The sequence below is a fragment of the Pyrus communis genome, chromosome 3, assembly GCF_041283825.1.
Source record: "Pyrus communis isolate YQ-2024b chromosome 3, ASM4128382v1, whole genome shotgun sequence".
In the NCBI taxonomy this organism is placed as follows: Eukaryota; Viridiplantae; Streptophyta; class Magnoliopsida; order Rosales; family Rosaceae; genus Pyrus; species Pyrus communis.
In genome coordinates, this window is record NC_142567.1 from 22237893 (window position 1) to 22259800 (window position 21908).

Genomic DNA, 21908 nt, shown 5'->3' on the forward strand with positions numbered 1-21908 from the left:
TGTGACTCAAAAAACTACTGTTCAAAAGCCTGCCGGCTTTATATATAGATGCAATACAATTTAACCTCATTAAATTAATGGCCTTGATACCACTTAAATTCTATAAATTGAGCAAGATATCAATTTATCGACAAGGGTTTAGCAGCTTATATGTGTATATATTTATAAGGCGAGATACCAAAATTCTATTAATTTAGTGAGATTTCAATTTTTGCTTAACAATGGTTGAATGAATTCGATTTATGATGACATTAAGATTTTTTTTTTTTTTGAGTTAAATAATAAATTTGTAAAATTAAATGTTAGATTATTAAATCAAAGAAATTCAAACTCACACCGTGATGTAAAAACAAACACTCCTCTTGACCACGCCGCTTACAATTTGTCACTTGAAGATTCAAAGTACTCGAAAACACTCAAGAAAAATTTATGTCTGAAGTTACATTTTTTTTTCTTTGGTAATTTCTTAAGTTGCTTTCCAATCTATAAAATGCTTTTGAGTTAATGCCGGTCAACGTGAAAGATGCTTTAACGCTTTAGAACCAAATCCAGCGGCAACTCCAACGGTAAAGCATTTCTATTGACCCCTACGAAACGACGTCGTACGAGGCCTTAACTCCTCTTGTCTTCCATCCTTCCTCCACTATAAACCCCTGCTAAAACCGGATCTCACTCTCACTCATTGGATCCCCGAACTCGCTCAAAAATGGCGAGTCGACTCGTTCTCGCGTTCGCACTCAGCGCTCTCCTCTTCTTCTCCCACTCGGTTTTCTGCAAGGAATCGCATCCCATCGACGACGACGATGAGGATCTCAGCTTCCTCGAGGAGCCCACCGACCACGGCGACGACGCGCCGCACTATCCAGATCCGGACCACTACGACGAGGACAATTACGATGATCTCGAGAACTACTCTGATTTTGACGAGGGTGGCGATCATGAGGACTCGTACAAGGAGCCGGAGGTGGACGAGAAGGACGTCGCCGTTTTGAAGGCGGCGAACTTCAGCGATGTGGTGGAGAAGAATAGGTTCGTCATGGTCGAGTTCTACGCGCCGTGGTGCGGACACTGCCAGGCCTTGAAACCGGAGTACGCGGCGGCAGCTACCGAGCTCAAGGGGGAAGATGTAATTTTGGCCAAGGTCGACGCCACAGAGGAGAACGAGCTGTCGCAGGAGTACGGCATCGAGGGTTTCCCGACTATCTTCTTCTTCATTGATGGCGTTCACAAGCCTTACGCAGGCCAAAGGACCAAGTGAGTTTCTTTTTTGGTTAATTTGATAGAATTATCAAAATTGCAGGGGCCGATTTTTAAATTTTTAAATTTTATGGATTGTTATAAATTTTTGGAATTGTGAATTCAGGGAGGGAATTGTAACCTGGATTAAGAAGAAGATTGGACCTGGCATCCAAAACGTGACCACATTGGAGGATGCGGAACGCATATTGACTGCTGAAAGCAAAGTCGTTTTGGGCTACCTCAACTCTTTGGTGGTATGTTATGAAATCTGAAATGTATAATTTTGTGATTTTATAATAATGCATTAGATTATAATTAATGTGCATAATACACTGGTTGGTCGTAAACTCTGGTGGCGGTAATAAGGAGATTGAAAATTTTCTTCCAGGTTACAGTTGCCTCTTCATAGTCTAGGAATGGAATTAATCTTAAATTTAGAATGTGGTCCAAGCGATCGGCTTTTAGTTGACGGCCTAGAGTTTGTTTGAGTAATATACGTGGACATGGAACTAGCCGAATCTATTAGGACAAGTTTGGCTGTCAAATGCCGAATTGGGGATCTGCTGAATTTTGCATTTTGATTAATTGCACATAATCTAGAATAGGAATTCAAAAGTAGGTGATCAATGAAGCATACAAAACACTTGGATTTTTCTTCATGTAATAAATTAATAATAAAGTTGGTATCTTTAAAATGATTTTTCGAAACAGAAAAAGGAAGACAAAGGTGGCTGGAAGATCTCAGAATTTACTCTTGTTAACTTTTGTAATTTGTCTCCCATGATACAATACTTGTTGTGATTATGTGTTGTTCTTATGATAAAAGGGTCCTGAGAGTGACGAGCTTGCTGCTGCTTCAAGACTTGAAGATGAGGTGTCCTTTTACCAAACTGTAGATCCTAAGGTGGCAAAACTTTTCCATCTTGACGCTGAAGTTAAGCGCCCTGCTTTGGTCCTGCTAAAGAAGGAGGCTGAGAAACTAAGCTATTTCGGTTAGTTTCTTTATTGTTATCACATTGGCTAAGATTTCTCAGATTGAGATTTTGGGTTGCATTACTATATACTCACTTTCTCATTTCTGCAGATGGTAAATTTGATAAGACTGCAATTGTGGAGTTTGTCTTTGCGAACAAGCTACCTCTGGTTATCACCTTTACCAGGGATAATGCCCCACAAATTTTTGAAAGTACTATTAAGAAACAGGTAATTGTTACATGTGTGAATTTTTTTTCATAGATGTGACTTCAATATGAAACTCTTTAAAACAAAGTATTAAACATCGCATGCTGATTGACATGTAATCTTTCTATTCTCAGCTGTTGCTTTTTGCCTCTTCAAAAGATTCAGAGAAGGTTCTCCCTGATTTTCAAAAGGCTGCACAGCTTTTCAAAGGAAAGGTATGGTTACTATTCGCCATTCGCTATGAGTTGGATTGCTGTCACAGAAACTGTTCAAGAGCATCTAAAATAACCAGCTTTGATTTTTGAAAAACTCCAGGGAACCCTTTTTTCGGCCTTATTAGGGTTTTCAGTTTGTGCTCATCTCTTTTTACTAACAAAATATTGTTTCAATAGAAAATAGAAAGGTTAATACATACCTTGTCCTTTAAGTAGGTTGGTCAGTTTCTATTAACTTTGAATGTGTTGTTGCATTTGTTCTCTGTGGCCACTATATATGACCTGCATAATTTTGAGCTTCTGATGTTTTTTTGGCTGCTAAGCTACACATCGCATTCTTTTTTTGTTAACAAAGGATGAGGGTTGCAACTTAACTTTGTATAATGTGTGTGGTTGCTTGCAGCTTATCTTTGTATATGTGGAAACGGATAATGAAGATATCGGAAAGCCAGTTTCGGATTATTTCGGTGTCACTAGTGAAGCTCCAACAGTGAGCTTTTCCTAACCTTTGTATTCAATTCACTTACTTTACTTTGGAAAGATAGAAGATAGATTGTATAGTTGCAATTTACATGTTCCTGGATTTATTTGTTGCTATGAATAATATTGTTCCTTATAGGTTCTTGGGTACACTGGAAATGACGATGGTAGGAAATTTTTTCTTGACGGAGAGGTGACCTTAGCTAATTTAAAGGTGACTACTCTCTCTCTCTCTCTTCTGTGTGCTTCATTTTATACATTCTAACTGTATCTTGTGAATTCATTTTTCATTAGGCTTTTGGGGAGGACTTTATTGAGGACAAGCTTAAACCTTTCTATAAGTCGGACCCAATTCCTGAAAGTGTAAGTGTTAAATTTCTTTCATCCTCCTAATTGTGTTGTCTTGGTTCTCTATTCAAACTTATATGTTTTCTTTGATTGGCACAGAACGACGGGGATGTGAAAATAGTTGTTGGGAATAACTTTGATGAAATTGTCTTGGATGAGTCAAAGGATGTTCTTCTCGAGGTAAACACTGCAAACTAAGAAACAAACGAATAGTTGATTAAAATTTGTCTTTGCAAGGTCCTCATTTTTGAAGAATCATTATCTCAGATATATGCACCCTGGTGCGGGCATTGCCAATCTCTGGAGCCAACCTACAACAAGCTTGCCAAACATCTACGAGGCATTGACTCTATTGTTATAGCGAAGATGGACGGAACCACAAATGAGCATCCCAGGGCGAAGGTAATGTCAAATTGACTCTATTGTTTTTACGCCTAATGTCGATATCCTAAGGGTAAAAAGTGAATCTCTATTGGAAACAAGAACTCTGCAATTAATTGCTGCTCGTTTGATTTTGCAGGCCGATGGGTTCCCTACACTTCTATTCTTCCCAGCGGGAAATAAGAGCTTTGATCCAGTAAGTGGCATTTAGAATCGTTCATTATGTTTTTCTTATATCCAACAAGAGCTTCTGCACATATCTTCTTGTTCTTCCTTGTTTTGTGTCTGACGTAGACTATCTGCTTCCTTGATGCCAAACAGATTACCGTAGACGGTGACCGCACAGTGGTGGCATTCTACAAATTCCTCAAGAAAAACGCATCAATCCCCTTCAAGCTCCAAAAGCCGGCCTCAACACCAAAATCCGAGGGTTCTGCTGCTACAGAGAGCAAAGGGAGCGGCAGCGCCGAAGATTCGAAGGATGAATTGTGAGGAATATAGCGTATGCTAATTTGTCTGCCTAGTTAGTATTGGCCATCACCGTACGTGTGGTAGAGAAAGAGAGACTTGTCACATAGAAGAGAAAATAGGGAGATCAGAAACGATATGAGAAACTCAAATTCGCAATATAAATCCCGAAAAGATGTCCGGATAATTTTAAGAAACTTACCCTGAATAATCTCTTGTTGATGTATTGAATGTGTTATTTCAGTTTAGTTTGTTACAAAAGCATCAATTTAATCCAACCACGATATCGACAAAATGTCAAAATATGTTTATTGTAGCTAATTATCCAAGGTTAAATTGACAATTTTATAAAAGTGGCTTTTAATTTAAGGAAAATTAATGAAAATAACTTGAAAATTTTGAGTTTTAAGGTAAAGTGAATAATATTGATTTTTTTGTGTAAAAATATAATTTTTCGTTAAAATGAACAGTACTGAAAAATTTCTGTTAAAAATTCTTTTAATTTAAAGTGGTTAAGGCTATTTTTTAAAGAAAAAGATGTTCTTTTTAGTCTCAAAACACACTTTTTATGTTCTCGTATGCCTATCAAGAGACTTAGGTAGGGTGGTCCATCAGTTGTAGGGTACCTTTTTTTTGTTTGAGTCAAACATTGTAGGGCACTTGTAGCCCAACGTGAGTTGGCATAAATAGAACAGCCTCTCATGCAATCATGATCTAGTAGCGTTACATGATAAGACAACAAAATTGTCACCCTTAGAATTTAAGATAGATTGGTAAAGAAGAAAATGAACATCTTAACGCTTGAAATTATATTCAGAGTTATTCAAAGATGCCCACCGGATTTGAAAGTCTAGAGCCGACGTGTTACCAACTATGGCTCTACACATTACAGTGGTAAGGTGGATAAAAATGTATGTCATGCGGATAAAAACTTACACATCTCTATATATTATTAGCATATGACGCTCAATGACGATAAATCTGTTTCATGCAAATTCTTTTCAGTACCCATTAGCCATTAATTGGAATTTTAATAATTGTTATTGCTTTTTTAAGCAGATCCCTGTATGCATAATGCTTGTGAAACCATGTCCATGTGCAAATGGACTCTAATTTGTTTTGCATAGGCATAATTAATTTCATATTAAGTGAATAATAATTGTTAATTCTCTTATCATATATGGTTGGACAGCCATATTGTCAATGACAAAAAAACCAGACCTCTCGCTCCGCTGTTCATTATTTATCCTATATTTGGATGGACAATCATGTCCATAAATTCGGAATAGGATCCTCACTGGATCCTCTTTGTGGGGATCTGGAAAATCAATCAATTATGTTTGTTTATCGTACATAGTACGGTTAGAAATCATATTAAATTTAAAATTTAAAATTAAATATAAATAGCACCTAATGAAAATTGACTGCACTATATACGTTGAACGGACACGATCAAATCCTCACAAAGAAGATCCGGAAATGATCCTTGTCCCATAAATTCATGTATAATGCATTCCTTTGTTTTGCTTTATGTTTTTTTTTTTGGATAAAGGATAATAAAGTTTTTAATTTTGTGGTTGGTATCCATGGTATGTATATAGTTTAATTTCCATATTTGTCCTCTTTCAAAAAAGAAAAACAAATTAACCCATTAGCAATTTAGCCCGGCCATCCTGTCACGTATTTGTTGTAATGCCATAACTGATAAGGTATAAAACAGCTGTTGGATTTTTTTTTTCTTTCTTTTTTGTGTTTTTAGTGGGTTGTCAATACTTTGATCCTCATATTACGATAAATAAAACCTACGTCGACTCAATTATTGACTTACATGACATAATAACTCTAGACAAGAACAAGATCTGGTTATCGCCAAACACAACTCGTTAATCACCGTACCCGATACGGCGATTCCTGTGTGACAACTAAACACGACCTAGTGACCCTTGGATCCGACCACCTACCCATCTAAGGTCAAGTTCAGGTTGAGTCACACATCCATCCGTATTTCACTCCACATTTTTCTTCCTAGATATTCCTTTTCTTTGGATGATCAAATATTCCTTTTCCAATTTGGAGTTAGGGTTTTTAAAAGGTAACAAAAATGAAAATTAGTCCCCATCATATCATGTGCAAATTGCATAAAAAACAGTAGCTTGCAAAACATAAATAAAGATATTTCTTGCCGCGTTTATTGTGTTTGATAAATCACATTTCTCATCTCCTTCCAATTCAAGTCATCCCATAAATAAAGAAATTAATATTCATAATAAACCCACCAAGCAATTAAAGCTCATATTTCTCATGTCCTTACAATTCAAGTCATCTCCAACTCACCTTTTAAACGTTGTCCCTTCCTCTCCTTCGTGTGCTCGTTTTGCAATTTTTTTTAACAAACGATATTATCTACACTAAAGAAGAGAGGGTAAATTTAGCATCATAATATATTAACAATAATATGGTTTAAACTCGCATTTGACAATAATCGAACCAAAGACCTCTTACTTACAAGTAAAGAGGAATATCATTAGACCATAGTAGAAAATGGCTGCTCGCTTTGCATTTGGAGTCCAATACATTTTTTTATACAATAATGTACTTTCTTTTTTGAGATGCAAGTGATATTATTATCTTCATTTACACAAATTTGAAGATTGAACTGTTAATAATATTGAATCTAAAACTTCCATTTACAAATAAAAAGAATATTATTGGATTATAATACTGAATGAACCTCGTAAAATAGCATAGTCTAAAATATCGTTTTCATTTCAAATTCAATAAAGTATAGTTCCTAATATTGCATTTCCAACAAAAAAAAAATGAAAAAGAAAAAAAAAAACACAACTCTTTATAAATAAGACCAAATAAAATAATAGAATTACAATATCATCCAACTCTTTTCCACACTTCCAAAAAAACCCAACTTAAATCTCCTCCGCATTTTTCTAGATCCAGTGTATCGCTCCTCTCCCTGCTTCTTTACTCCACCTACTTGTCCAGATCTGACTCCCCCTCTTCCCTCCCCTTCAATCTCGGCCGTCCCCTTTTTCCCTTCTCCCGAGGTCTCCTCCTTTCAAATTCAGATCTCCTCCGCTCCATTTCAAAACTGCTTCCCAAAATCTCAACTTCCTCTCTGCTTACTTTCCCATCAGATCTACATTTTCTCGGGAAACAAACACCTCGAGCCGACGCCGCCTCCTCCGTCAACAATGTCGAGGTTCATCGAACTCCTCTCGCCTCTGCTTCTCGCATTCCTCCTAGTCCAATTCAGCACCGCCGTCTCTTCTTCCTCTCCGCCAGAGCCCTCCCCGACTCCATCGCCGCAACCCGGCGCCGATGCACCTTCACCGCCATCTCCATCCCCGATTTCCCTCCCTCCATCTCCGTCGAACGCTCCGGCCGACTCACCAATTCCATCTTCTCCTCCCGCTCCGCCGCAATCGACTCCATCGCCGTCGCCTGACAGCGAACCTTCGGTTCCCTCTTCGGCTCCGTCGGTTCCTAGTGACATCAATCACAATAACATCAACGCCGACGGCGACGGAGAGGAGTCCTCCGAAGGAGGAATGAGCACCGGAAAGAAGGCGGGGATCGCGTTCGGAGTCATCGTCGGAGTCAGTTTGGTAGGGCTGGGAGGATTCGTGTACAAGAAGCGTCAAGATAACGTCCGTAGATCTCAGTACGGTTACGCCGCCAGGAGAGAGATTCTCTGAAGAAACACTCAATCGTCTTCATACGCGAAGCTCTTCTACTTATAGAGGTTACTGTTAAATCTTAAATTTTATGGTATTAATTTCTCGTAATTTTTTGTTTAAATTCTGGGCATGTTTAGTATATGATTGAATTGGGGTTTTCTACGGCGGTGAAAAATGGTGATTCAATTCGATTCTTGATTTTTTGGCGCGGCGGCGGAGGAGTGGTGATAGGTAGATTATTTTTATTATTTTCTTTTTAAATTTTGGGGGTAAGATACTTGATTAGTCAAATATCAGTGATTCGTGTATTGCTTCTCTATTTTAGAAATAATATAATAATTGGATTTACAGATTTGGAGTTGCTCGTTTTTCTTCTGATTTGATGATTACGTGCCATTTTAATTGCGATTTAGATTATATATAATTCGATGATTTGATTTATCCCGTTGATTGCAATGCGATGATTGTGAATAAATGGAGAGTGTGAAGAAGGAAGGATAGAAATAAATGGTGAATGATAAATATGGTAAATTAAATTAGGAGCTGCTGGTCCTGTGTAAATGACAGATTGATGAGACTTCTTTAAAACTAAAAACTAGAGATTTCGGGTTAGAAATTCGCTGTTGGTTTGAAACCCAAATTTGTGGTCAAGAAGAGATTGAAGTATCGCTGTGAGTTTTTTCAGTTCTTAAAAAAGATAGATAATCGTGACTTGTCATCAATTATACATCTATTCTTTTTGTTGGTTTCGTTTTATTGCATCTTTATTTTTCGAAGTAGATATGTCGACTTTGTGCCAAAAAAAAAAAGATTTTATTTTATTTTTTGTAAAGTGAATACTTGGGCTACTGGAACTTATTCCTCCTTTCTACCTTCTCTCCATTTTTTATGCTTTTGTAGCTTTTACTTTTGCTTCGGCATCTTTAAAGTTTAAAGATTAAATGAGAGCACAAGCCATGGATGGGCATAATACTGCAGAATCGCAAAATCGAATTGAATCATGATAAAATAAATTGTAAAAAATCGTTCAGACAAAAAAAACGTCAACTTAAGTTCAAGAACAGAACCCAATCATTCATATCAGTTTCAGCTTCTATATTGGCGGAACCACTCAAAATCGAACCGGAACCATTGTAAATCGAACTATATGATTTTAGTAAAAAGTTTAAGTGGAATAGCATCGAACTGAATAATTTATATTTTTCAGTTCCGGTTCTAATTTGAGGGTGGAATCGGCCAGGAACCGTGCCCAACCCTAGCACAAACTCTCCTATGCACAAAGACCACAACTTCCTTATGGCCAGAATTAAATAGGGAAATCGATTAAAGTGATTATTTTTAATATTTGATTAGCCAATATATGATCGGAATATTGTCCATGTTTGATCTCGATCAGTTTATAACAAGTCATTATTCTAATAAACTTTTAAAAAAATGAAAAGGGAGCAAATTCCACAAGAGAGAATATTGCCAGTGCTATACTTTGTGACTTGTCATTGAATCTGAGACAGGATATCATGGTGGTCTATCCGTGTCATGAAAAACCTCCTCATGCTAAACAAGGTCGTCTTTTTTGCTTACCATGCATCTGTAAATTTCACTTTTGGGTCATCTTTGAACATGGCTTGGCCACCACTCATAGCTAATGAGAAATTTCTTCTTACATTAAAGTTTGTAAATTACAAACTCGTACATATTCATAAGTGGAGGAACCTCTTTTAAGGCACCATACAAAATGTGTGGGTGGGACCAATAAAAACCGGAGAGCAGGTGAAATGACTGAAAGCGCTATTTAAAACAAAAATAACTTTTGGATTCTAAAAGCACTTGAAGTGCTTTCTGCAAGAAGCACCAATTATGCGCTTCTTCCAAGAAGAACTTTAAGTGCTTTTCCAGAATTTACTTGCATTTTTACTAAAGATTGGTTCTAAAAACATTTTTATAAAAAACGCTTGCAATCATTTTAAAAACAAATCTAAACAAACTTTTAGTATAAATAAAGTGTGTATAAAAAAAATAAGAAATATGCCAACGATAAATTTGGTATGCAAGTGCGGGGCATTTTCAACTTTTGGCCTCTTGTGAATGTTGTCAACTCGTGCCAATATATAAGGCAACACATTTTCTTTGAGATCAAGTCATCGTTTATTGTTTTCAACTGTGGCTACTTGAGTATACAACATAATGTGGGACAACTCTCTCTCTTGAATACCCTCTACTTTCAATATGCGATGATCAGAAATTACCGGCTTTTACTCTTCCGCAGGAGGGTCAACCCAGCGGCCGTGATCTTTTATTAGCTGGATCAAGGCATCGGTTGCATGCTCCATCTCAATTCCACGCTTCACCACCGTCTGAAACACATTTCAACCTCGTATTTAGTTTATGTTCTTCAAACTAAACCGATAACAAATTTCAAGCTGGACGGAGGAAATACCTTCCCAACGTAGAGGTCAATCTTTCCAGGAGCGCCACCAACATACCCAAAGTCTGCATCAGCCATCTCCCCGGGTCCATTTACAATGCAACCCATGATCGCAATCTAGAAAAAGGAAATAGAGAACAAATTACAGAGACCATTGGATTACTGAGAATAAAAGACAATCACCATTCAAGATCATTAAAGAATAAGGTAATTACTGAAACGCCAGGCAAGTGTGATGTCTTCTCTCGTATCTGTGCACTTATTTCTTGAAGATCAAACAAAGTTCGGCCACAGGATGGGCATGAAACATACTCCTGAAATGAAATTTAGGCATGTATGGCGATTGTTTAAGACCATCCTCTCTTTATGATATGTCAAGTTCAGTTATATTTCGTAAGAAAACTCCCTACCGTCTTTGTATTCCGCATTCTACATCCTTGTAGTAAATTGAAAGATGTGTTTCTCAGGTAATCAAAGTCCTTGTCTGGGGCTTCCAAGAGAAGACCATCTCCAAGTCCATCTACTAAAAGGGCCCCCGCATTGGTACCAGCACCGATAACCAAGTCATCCCTGCACGAAGTGGAATTAAGCTAGAAGTACTAATACCGTGGATCTCTGACAGAAGGGAAGAGTATCATGTAATTACCCATGGATTCCACTTGGAAACTGAATATGGTGTATTACGGGGAAGTTTAGAGCATTGTCTCCCAGATACTCAAATAGCCTACAGAAACATAGACTTCATATTATCAGGAGAAGGAAAGATGTGCATAACAATACAAGAAGTTAAAACATGGACTGTCATTTAACAATCAACAGCGCCAAAGAACGGAGAAAACAAATTTCATATTGGTTGAAGTGTCTAGGGCCTAGGTTTCTAGATTGAAATTCTTACAATGGAAATTTTATTTTGATGATTTATATGAGTTATAAAGTCATTACCTCCTCGCAGCATGCACTCGGCTTATTTTATCTTCACCGAAGGGCAGATCATGGAGAATCATTGTAGCATCAATGCCCTTGAGAATATCCAGCACTTCATAGGGTTCATCACCACGTAGTGAGACCACTAACCGTGTACCTACAAGGTAATTAACTCACAATAAAAAAATACAGAAGATAAAACAGGGGTAGCCGTCCTCCAACACACACAGAAAAAAGGGATGTGTTCAAGCATCAGTACTCAGTACTCAGTACTCATTTCGGTAACAAAGCTTCACCTTCTGGCAAAAGCTTGTATGCACCAGTTGATAACTCCTTCGAATTTACCAGAACCATGGCATTGGGCAATGGCTTTGTTAGCTGTTCTGACAATGGTGTTATAACACCCATACTTACATCTATCAACCTTTTGAGAGCTAGCCGCTGATCATAAAAAAAAGAAAACTGTCACATTATTCTTGTTCTTGCAAAGAACTTAATGCACAAGCAGCTTATTACGAAGTAAATAAAATTTTGGGGGAATGGTTGGGGGAGCAAGAGAGAGAGAACAGGATTATTTCTAAAGTAATGAAGAAAAGTTCAGTAGGGTTCTTACAGAATCCGCATCATCAACAGGTGGAAGTTGTCTCAATAAGATTGAGTCAACGGTTGCAAGATCCTGTATTAACAGAACTATATAAATGAAAATCCCAGTAAACCTGCATGATGTACAATATGAAGCGTAAAATGGAATAATAGTAAGACCTTAAATGGCATTCCGAGAACAAGTTTTGTTGCTAGTGACTTGTACAGGAGCTCTGGTGTCTATAACGAAAGCAAAAAGGTCAGTGTACTTTCTCCACCCAAGCCCAAAAAAAAAAAAAAAAAAGCAATAGAATGGAATAAAGGATGTATGATTTCAACTGTACCTTCAACTGGTCAAGGGATACTGACATCAGAACAGAGCCATCACGGTGCAAGACACCTCTATAATCCACCTCTTCACCCTGTGTTTTGACGACTTCATTATCTCTGTTAAAGAAAAAAGAATATGAAGCACTAATTGATTCAATCTCAAGATCTAGGCTAACCTCCTTTTGTATTGGCAGTTGACCAGATCGACGCTGAAATTCAAAATAATGTCTGTGCTTCTCTTCAAATGGAGCCTGATACAAATAATGCCATCAAGAAAGCTGATTAGACTTTCAATTTCTAAAATAGAAGCGATCAAGAATATGAATCAACAAACAGAAGATTGTAAAATCCTACCACTCCTTGCTGAAGATCCGCTGCTCTCTTACCAAGGTTGGCCAGTCGTCTGCAGGGATCTATCTCCTCCTCCGGTGCTTCAGTAAGTGAAACCCTAATTGTATCACCCAAGCCATCCTGCATGCAAAATTCTAGTGTTCCATTATGGCTAGACATGACTTATAAATGTAATGTTTCGTAGCATTTATATTAGCTTCAATCTATTGGACTATTGAACTAAGTGCAGGATCACATGACATACACAAATAGACGAACCTTCCATCTATCATAAACCTATCATCTGTCATAAGCACAGTTGCAGTACGCAAATACTTATTCTTAAAGTCAACTTAACAAAATAGTGCATTACTGGCACATAATTTCATAAATCAGAATAATCCCTACGATGTTTACTGGTTTTGAATCGATCACAACACCTCAACATAATGATTCAATAGTACCTGAAGAAGGGTTCCAATACCAATTGCAGATTTCATTCGCCCATCCTCACCTTCTCCAGCTTCAGTAACTCCCAAGTGCAATGGATAATCCCAGCCTTGAACATACATTTCAGCTACAAGCAAACGATATGCCTGGACCATGATAACTGGGTTGCTTGCTTTCATTGAAAAAACAAAATTATGGTAGTCCAACTTCCGGCAAATTCTTGCAAACTCAAATGCAGATTCAACCTGTTGAGGAATAACATGTCAATGACACCCAATGAGTTTGTATGTACATCAAACAAGCTTGAACTATTTTCAGCAAAAAGACAATGTTTTGCTCACCATTCCTCGAGGAGAATCCCCATAATAGCTCATTATACGATCTGAAAGGCTCCCGTGGTTTGTCCCAATACGCATTGCTCTTCCATACTTCTTACACTTTTCAACTAATGGAGTAAAAACCTGCCGTTGTTGAGAACATAACTTTCATTAAACTGAGCACATTAGAGCATGATTGTGTATCAACATAAAAGATTGTTTGATACCCAACAATATAGGCTTTACAAAATACTTGCCTCTTTAATCTCTTTATTTTATTTTGTTCATAGTCAATTCACTTTTGGAAAAAATAGTTACCATTTCACACATACGTATCAAACTTTAATGAAAATCTAAGTCTGCATCAGTTTCTCAAACATTAATGTGTGCCTTTAACAGTGGACACAAGCAGAGGCCATGTACTGATAGATATATGGTTACCCGCTCAATGTGCTCAAGTTCTTTCTGATAGTCGTCTTCCGTGTACTCTAACTTCTCAAACTGGGCCCGTCTATCAGCTGCAATAAAACACCTATATGAATCCACAATCACTCCCTTCAAATAGAATATAACAAAACCATTGAACAGTGAACTGTGTACCAAAATTTCCAGGGTTGACACGAATTTTGTCAAAGCATTCAGCGACCCGCAGTGCAACAGTAGGAGCAAAATGAATATCTGCCACCAAAGGTATATCATAACTGCACATATAGATTGAAACATGGTCAGGCCTTAAACAACATAAAGAGTAGATCTTTAACCACTGAAAATACAACAACGAAGCCTACTTTTTCTGCACAAGGGAATTTTTAATTTCAAAACAAGCATCTGCTTCTTTCCTCCCTTGAACTGTTATCCGAACAATATCTGCTCCCTTATCCGCTATTCTCATTACCTACAAACAAGGGAGAAATTGATATGCCAACAATCTGAATCAGACCCAGAGGTATCATAGATATACCAAGTTGGGTCAATCCACTAGTATATAAATGAAAAAAGGGAACTATCAAACCTGTTCAACTGTAGCAGCAACATCCTTTGTGTCAGTTGTGGTCATTGTTTGAACCCTTATGGGATGCTCACTACCAATAGCCACATTTCCAACCATAACTGTGCACGTTTTCCTCCTGACAGTTTTGTGTATGGATTCACAATACTTTTGCCTAGGAACTAAATTGAAAAAAAAAAAAAAAAATTATTAGACAATATGAAAGAAACTTTATAAAGGTAGAAAAACATAATTAGGCTGATATATACTACCTTACATTCCATTTCGTCTCTCGGAAAACTGTATAAATGTGATCAAGCCAAGGCTTAGTTTGACTGATCCTAATACAATTAGCTTAGTTTAGGCAAGAATTCCATTTTCACAATAACAATTACCTCGGGTTTCTTTATAGATATATCTCATCCAGCAAACAGTTATTTCACAACTTTCTAGTTAATAGCTATTTATTTCCAACCATGTAAATGAATTATTGATTAACAGGAAGATTACAACCAGCTAATAATAACTACCGATTATTTCTTGTTCAGCATTTCTGAGAAACCCAGAAACAAGGCAAAAGAAAACATAGCAATCTGCTGTACTTTCACCCGTTTTTGCAGCTGCCAAAAGTAATTTCAAGGACTAAAACACAACACATGCATTAAAACAAAGGCTGACTAAACCAATTAGGGAGTTCAACAACCTAGCAAAGGGCTGCCTTCAGATGCAGGCTTGAGCTCGGCAATATCTGAGCCTGGATTTGAGTTTCGTATCACTGAGATTCTTGTTCTGCCAGACTTGAACCTCTTCAAATCAGAAACCCTCACAAAATCCATACTTTTAGCAAACCCGAAACTTGAGTCCCTGCTTTTCAGACCCGTAAAAGAAGCCGGTACAGCTCCGGTCGCCATTTCCACGACTGCAAAGCTTTACCCTTCACAATTCAAAAGCACAATTTGCTAGAAATTCAGTTAACTCATCATTTTATACATCAAAATTCAGAATTAACATGTCAAGACAAGAACTTTGACTATTGACTAATCATGAACCAAAACATAAACAGGAAAAAGAATTTGTGGGTTTTCAAATTCACTCTTTCCTTAAGGTAAGCAGCTAAAGAAACTTCAATACAATGATCTTCCTCACAGATTTCTCAGCTTTCCCATAGCCCAAAACACTAAACCAATCCACCACCTAATCACATTCACACCAACTGAATTATCTACTTTCCTGATTAAATTTTGCATAAAATCACATAATATATTACCTCAAAACAATCAACAAAACACAAAACCTAACAAAAACAAATAAATCAAATGCAATTCAAAACCCAAAAAGAGTTTTTACAAAACCAACAACCAGAGTGCTCAAAAGGATGCTCAATTGGTGGACACGTGGGGTGCTGGTGATTGTGCTGATGGGTTTTTTCTGTTTACCTTGAGTGATGTGTGGAGATGATCAGTCAGAGCAGCTGAGAGTGAGAACGGGAAGAAGAAGGCTCTGGAACTCCAGAAGCTGGAAAATTTGGTGGTGGGATGGGGAGTGAGAGAAGGGAGTTGTCAATGGATTTTTGGAAATTTGTTTTTCAATGGTTGAATTTGTACCAATTTGTGGCCGGAAGGATATGGACAAAACCATTTGTTTTGGTATCTATTTTTCTGGTAAATGTTTAATCTTGGTATCTAATAAGTCGTCTAACCATACAAAGCACGAAGCCATTAATAATTGCGTGTGCTACTCTTCTTAGTAATTTTCAGCCTTCTTCCTCCACAAAACCTCAAGAGAGAAGGGAATTAGGAAGAAAAACGTATACATATGGCGGGATTTCCGGGACCACAATCGGTATTAACATAAAAATACGAAAGCAATTTGGAAGCACAATTTGCTTATGAACAGTAAACCATTTCATTGAGATTTAGTGCAGATTAAATTTGATATGCATAGAAAAGGTATACGCTTGTAGGGTAAACAAATGAAATCACCAATCATATTTTAGTGTGGTAGGTAGTGGCATTAAATATAAGGTCTAATGATCTATGCGCCATGGAACCAACGCCATAACGATGCAATCAAAGCTTGTCCATGTTCGTTGTGCATGTGTTTTTTTTAGAACGTGTAAACTTGCCGTGAAATCGTTTTTTGGGTACATTAACCTACAATTCATAGCAATGTCACATTTTCATTAAATTTTTTGTTTAGTTAGTCGTTAAATGATGATATTTTAGGCGCACGCCTCACTGTCTTATCAAATAACAAATTACATTTTACCATCTCAACTTTGGGTTTTATAATAAACACATATTTCTTATTTTGAACATTGCAATGCCATATATTATTTTACGAATTCATTGCAAAGTCAGACCTCGTTTTCTTGTTCGTAAATTTTTCTTTGTTAATTGCTGACGTGGTAGGCGCAAGGCCTACTCCTTCGCCTACCGAAACTCCATGCTACTTGGTTGTCAACGGGGGAGTGTGGCTAGTCCCATTCAGTAAATATATAATTATCATTTGCTAAACCGGTGAGTACGGGTACTGACCCTATTGTTGAACCGGATAGCGCAAATTCAAATTCACATTCGTCTATGTTCTCTCTTTCTTCACTGTCGGCTTCTTCTCCGCTGGGGAATCATTCCGTCCTTGACTTTTCTTCTGATCTGGCTTCCTATTCGCTTCCTACTTTCTCAACGTCTGCATCTCCCGCTTCGCCTACATATCTAGAAGTGCTCACTCCAACTCGAACGACTCCATCGACGACGAAGACAACACGCTCGGTTGGGACGGTGGCATTTGGTGCTCGTTCTCTCTCGAATCTACATTGAACTTGTTCGCTAGCTTCGACATGTCAACAGCGTGGAGTCCCAGTAGGCAAGGGAGTGGGCACAAGCTTTAACTGACAAATTAATGGATAAGAAAATGAGATTTGACATTGCAACGAATTCGTAAGTTGATGTATGACATTACAATGGTTAAAATATGAGGCATACGTTTGTTACGTGACTCAAAGTTAAGGTGGTAAAATGTAATTTCCCATTTTTTATTTTTCAAAATTTGGCGGAGAAAGTGTATCCTACGCCTACCACGTCATCATTTAACGATCAGATTAACAGAAAATTTAACAGATATCTAATATTGCAATAAATCGTAAGTTGATGTATAACATTGTAATGTTTAAAAAATGAGAAATGCATTTGTTATGTAATCCAAGGTGAGGTGGTAAAATGTGATTTATCCAAAAAAAAAATTAACCCGTCACTAAATGCGTAATTTGGAGAGAATGAACGAGCATGAGTTCTCTACGTTTTGATGCCAAAGAGCAAGCACAACTAGGAATCTTGCATACACCGTTTTGGCATATTCCGCCGGAAGACAACAACGTAACAAACTAAACTGCTGGGCTTACAACTCAAATTGCTGCCCACGCGCTTCCGTACACGCTCTAGTCTACTCATCGAAGCCCTTGAGCCAGAATTGGTGGCTCCCAAACTTGAAAAACAAATATAGATAAATACCAATTAGAAGAAAGCGCCCATGAAAGCAGAACTCAAGGACTTTGTCTTTGGACTTCACTTTTCAGGAGATGAATCCTTTCGCATTGGTTGATAGATGATACTGCTTTCAAAAACTTCAAAAATTACGTTTCTTCAGTTGGTTTTTTCTTTTTTTTTTGGAGGAAACGATATTATCTATAGGAGGGAGTGGACTTAACATCACAATGGACTAGCAATAATGTGATTCAAATTCTCCTTTGGTGATAATCGAACCTAAGACCTCTCACTTACAAGTGAAGAGGAATACCACTAGACTGTAGTATTAAGTGGCTTCACTTAAGTTGTTTTTACCTTCTATGTTTTGTTAGTTATATGCCAAGCTATTTACCAGTGTTTCAGGTTACCACTTTCAAATCCACCTTCATTATTTTTAGGGAACTTTAACGAAAAGCTTCCGGTATTATTCATTTTAACGAAAAACCATAGTTTTACTCTAAAAAGTCAATTATGATACTATTCACTTACAACACCTTTTTGTCATTTTCGTTAAAACTCATAGTTTTTAAGTCATTTTCATTAGTTTTCTTTTATTTTTATGTTTCAGTTGGGGGCAGTATTGAATATCGAATGGCTTTTGGAACAGTTATGATTCCTACAGAAATTTATTCACGGGCAAACAAAGACGCTTATACTTTTAAAATCTAAAAAATTAAAATGAAATGAAAAAGACTTGTCTAAATCAATTCATATCTTAGTTGGAGGATTTGAAACTTTAAAATAACCATCCATCGGTCAAAATTTGATACATCATGTTGGTTTGTGAAGAAGTTTGAAGAAGTGTCGTTTTTCTGTGCTAGTGCTAACCCGGGTTCGTAAGACTAATAAATGTGATTAAAGAATAATATTGAGCTTGAATCGTGTTATCATGTCGTGTTACGTCCTCATGACCATATTATTGTGCTCGTGAATATGACAGCCTCCACTTACAAATTTGACACGATATCATAAGGAAATAACGTTGTACCAACATGGCTTGCCCAAGAGGCCTAGAAGTGAAACGACGTTGTCACTAGTATCTCCCAGACATTGGGACTTATATGAAATGGATTCATTGCCATGTGACGTCTTGTATCCAATAATACATTGTTAAGTGCAATTTTTTCTCCACATGATAATATATTATTGGATTGGGAAGCTACATGACGATGAATCTGTTCCATATAGTTGCTCTCCCCTAACACCTATATATACTTGCATAAATACAAATTTGAAATACATCTGATACAAAATAATTCGTATCAAAATATAAAAGTATTAAAATATAACAGAACTTGAGATAATAGCTTAGTGGTGAATGAACTTAACCAATCTAACTTATATCCAAACTTCATCGATCGCTTCAGGTCATATAAAATTACAAAAACAAATAGGATTCTACAATCACAAATTTGCTTCAATTCCGGATTATAAGTGTGTATATATCGTCGATTCATACCTTCCAGCTGCCCAGGTCACAGCCATTAAGGCATGTAAAGCATGGAATTTGCAATGCATGTGGGTTTAAGTAGCGGTTCCTTCTTCCTCAAGAGAAAACCTTCCGAGAATTGCAACAGTTTCGTCTCTCGCACTGCAATGGCAAAGCAAGGAATATTTACACCACTCGAACCTGGTTGTACTAAAGCTCAGCATGCCCAAAGCAAAAAGAAACAAGAGGATATAAAGAAGACATATCTAAAGAGCAACATTCGGGATTTGATCCATCAAAAGAATCCTAAACATATTTGCATTTTAAAACTGGAGAAAAATGATTATTACCGATAGCTATCCCGACAATTTTGTTAAATTCAACGGCAGAAAAGGCATCATTAGACCAATTATTAGTTTATTACTGTCATCTTTGCGTGTGTAGTGACTAGTGAGTACTAAACAAACTTAATAAATTTCCCATAAATAGAATGCATTGATGAGACAAAATACACCATATGTTATACTTCAGCTGTACTTCATCTCTAATGAGCTGTTAACTATTATTTCCTTAAGGACTTCTTCTAGATTTAAATAACAAACCACAACAATAATGTCATATATTTTCATTTTCCCAGCCATTTACATCACAGAAAAGGTAGCGTAGTCAATGGGATTCTTACCTTCCGGGTCGAAGAATCTTGTACCTGTCGAGTTTGGTGAGGTCCACAACTGTTGAGCCTGCACGGCCTGAAGGAAGCACACCACCATTGTAAACGTAAGCACAGTGTTCCCAGAGATTCTCAAAATCTTTGATGGAAACACTACTTGGCTGCCCACTTAGGTTTGCACTTGTAAGGGCCAATGCACTCCCCAATTTGCGTGCAATGTCCCTGATGAAGTTACAGTCGGGTACTCGGACTCCTATACTCTCCAATCCTGGGTTTAAAGACTTCTCAAGAATACTTGACTCCCCTGCAAAATACCCAAACTAGCTTTTCTTATTTAACACTGAATGTGAAAGTGACAAAGCCGAAACGAAATCAACCCTATTGATATCAAGCATCAATCAAATGGTGGTGTCTATCAGAAAAAAAAAAATTCTTAGTACTTTCTTTTTTCTTGAATACAGAAATTTCTGTTCTGTCGCTATACCTCGGCTTAGTACAAGGGTCACGGGTCCTGGAAGGAGAGCCTCAAGCAAGCCATGGGGCAAATGGTCCGTGACAGCAAACCGCTCAATGTCTGGAATATCCCCAACACAAACTGCAAGAGGACTTGTATGCTTACGTCCTTTAATCTCATATATCCGGTTCACTGCTTCTAAAGAGCTGCAATTATTCTCCACCGTTTCAGGGATGGGTTACAAAATTACACAAAGGTATGGGCTTTCTTATAAATCATCATACTAAAAACAAGAGCGCTATACCGATATCGGAAAACAAATAACAGGGTTTTAGACACAGAGACATTTAAACAAACAGGTGGAGTGCATAGGGTTGATTCCATACCAAGCATCACAAGCGAAGCCGTATAGCGTATCAGTGGGGACGGCAATGACTTTTCCGGCTCTGAGAGCTCCGACGGCCTCTTCAGCGTGAGCTTCAGTGGCCGGCCGGACCACCCCCAAGTGGGTTTCAACGCCCGCGTCGCTCTTCTCCAAACTCCAAGCCATCTTCTTCGCAGCGCAGCGTTTCAATCTACTAATGTGCGCTGCTGGCGCTAAATTACCCAATTTGCGCACGCCTGGAGAAAAATGAGAAGAAATAGGTAAGTTTGATATGCTTGTTTTCTTACTCAATATGGGTGTGCGAGAAAGAGAGAGACTGACTGACTGACGGTGGTGAGAGAATAAAGAGGAGAAGCTGCGGAGGGAGGAGGAGGAGGGAAGCGAAGGAGATGTGAGTAGGGGAATTCTGGCTGCGATTCTTGTTGGAATGTACATCCCTCTGCGCTAGTCTGCTCCCTCGTAATTTGTCATGTGTCGTCCGTCAACGATGAGGACCGGATGCCCACTTACACAACGGCAATCTAAAAGTTTGATTTATTTTTTCTTTTTCGTAAATTTTTTTTTGAAATTTAGATTGTTAAAAGTAGCAAAATTTTTGTTTCAAGATAAAAGTGAGATTAAAATCAAGTAAAAAATAAAATTTTATATTATACAACGGGACGGGGCAATTTGTAATTCTTGTTGATGAACAAAAATGAACCCTTGTATTCTTGTTTTCTTCGATGCAAGCGATAATTTGTATTAAATTAGTCTAGACAGAAGAGGATTTGAGATGAAGTGTAAAGAGAAAACATATTGTTTTAACCAACTTAACTAAGTATTGAGTTGTGCAGCTATTAAAAAAAAGTATTGAGTTGCTTTAAAAGTGATAATGCTCAAGTCTTGCTTGACACATGGATCTAAATATATAATTAATTTGTTTGAGTTGACACTATAAGCTTAAAATAGAGAAAAATTTTAGGTACCGTGAACGCAAGTTGTACCATTAACATCTTATAATAATGATCGACAACACAGTAGCTATGTCCTATTCTAATAAATATTAATTAAAAAACAATTTTACGTGTTATAGTTTGAGCAAAATAGCAACGT

At 37.5% G+C, this 21908-nt stretch overlaps 4 protein-coding genes across 4 annotated transcripts; 2 read left to right on the forward strand and 2 right to left on the reverse strand.

The window, feature by feature from the left end:
* The first annotated feature begins 408 nt into the window (after positions 1–408).
* On the forward strand, positions 409–4539 carry LOC137714762 (protein disulfide isomerase-like 1-4). The gene is made up of 12 exons (XM_068453894.2): positions 409–1254; positions 1364–1493; positions 2066–2231; positions 2324–2442; positions 2556–2636; positions 3040–3126; positions 3256–3330; positions 3411–3479; positions 3564–3644; positions 3732–3866; positions 3985–4041; positions 4167–4539. Exons 1-12 carry the CDS (start codon positions 707–709, stop codon positions 4335–4337), a joined length of 1719 nt encoding a protein of 572 aa, XP_068309995.2. The 5' UTR covers positions 409–706; the 3' UTR covers positions 4338–4539.
* A 1508-nt stretch (positions 4540–6047) lies between these two features.
* On the forward strand, positions 6048–8369 carry LOC137714315 (uncharacterized). Its single transcript, XM_088691333.1, has one exon. It carries the CDS (start codon positions 7523–7525, stop codon positions 8024–8026), a length of 504 nt encoding a protein of 167 aa, XP_088547459.1. The 5' UTR covers positions 6048–7522; the 3' UTR covers positions 8027–8369.
* Positions 8370–10047: 1678 nt separating this feature from the next.
* LOC137714900 (4-hydroxy-3-methylbut-2-en-1-yl diphosphate synthase (ferredoxin), chloroplastic) lies at positions 10048–16292 on the reverse strand. The gene is made up of 20 exons (XM_068454057.2): positions 15791–16292; positions 15058–15288; positions 14379–14536; positions 14155–14261; positions 13967–14067; positions 13808–13884; positions 13391–13510; positions 13064–13294; positions 12624–12740; positions 12446–12520; positions 12284–12361; positions 12120–12179; positions 11971–12033; positions 11654–11798; positions 11376–11514; positions 11080–11157; positions 10844–11003; positions 10649–10747; positions 10446–10550; positions 10048–10362 (listed from the first exon to the last, which is right to left on the reverse strand). The coding sequence occupies exons 2-20, from the start codon at positions 15263–15265 to the stop codon at positions 10261–10263; spliced, it is 2223 nt and encodes a 740-aa protein (XP_068310158.1). The 5' UTR covers positions 15266–15288; positions 15791–16292; the 3' UTR covers positions 10048–10260.
* Positions 16293–19121: 2829 nt separating this feature from the next.
* On the reverse strand, positions 19122–21317 carry LOC137715997 (uncharacterized). The gene is made up of 5 exons (XM_068455385.2): positions 21146–21317; positions 20818–21052; positions 20462–20637; positions 19990–20281; positions 19122–19469 (listed from the first exon to the last, which is right to left on the reverse strand). Exons 1-5 carry the CDS (start codon positions 21249–21251, stop codon positions 19403–19405), a joined length of 876 nt encoding a protein of 291 aa, XP_068311486.1. The 5' UTR covers positions 21252–21317; the 3' UTR covers positions 19122–19402.
* Between the last annotated feature and the right edge of the window lie 591 nt (positions 21318–21908).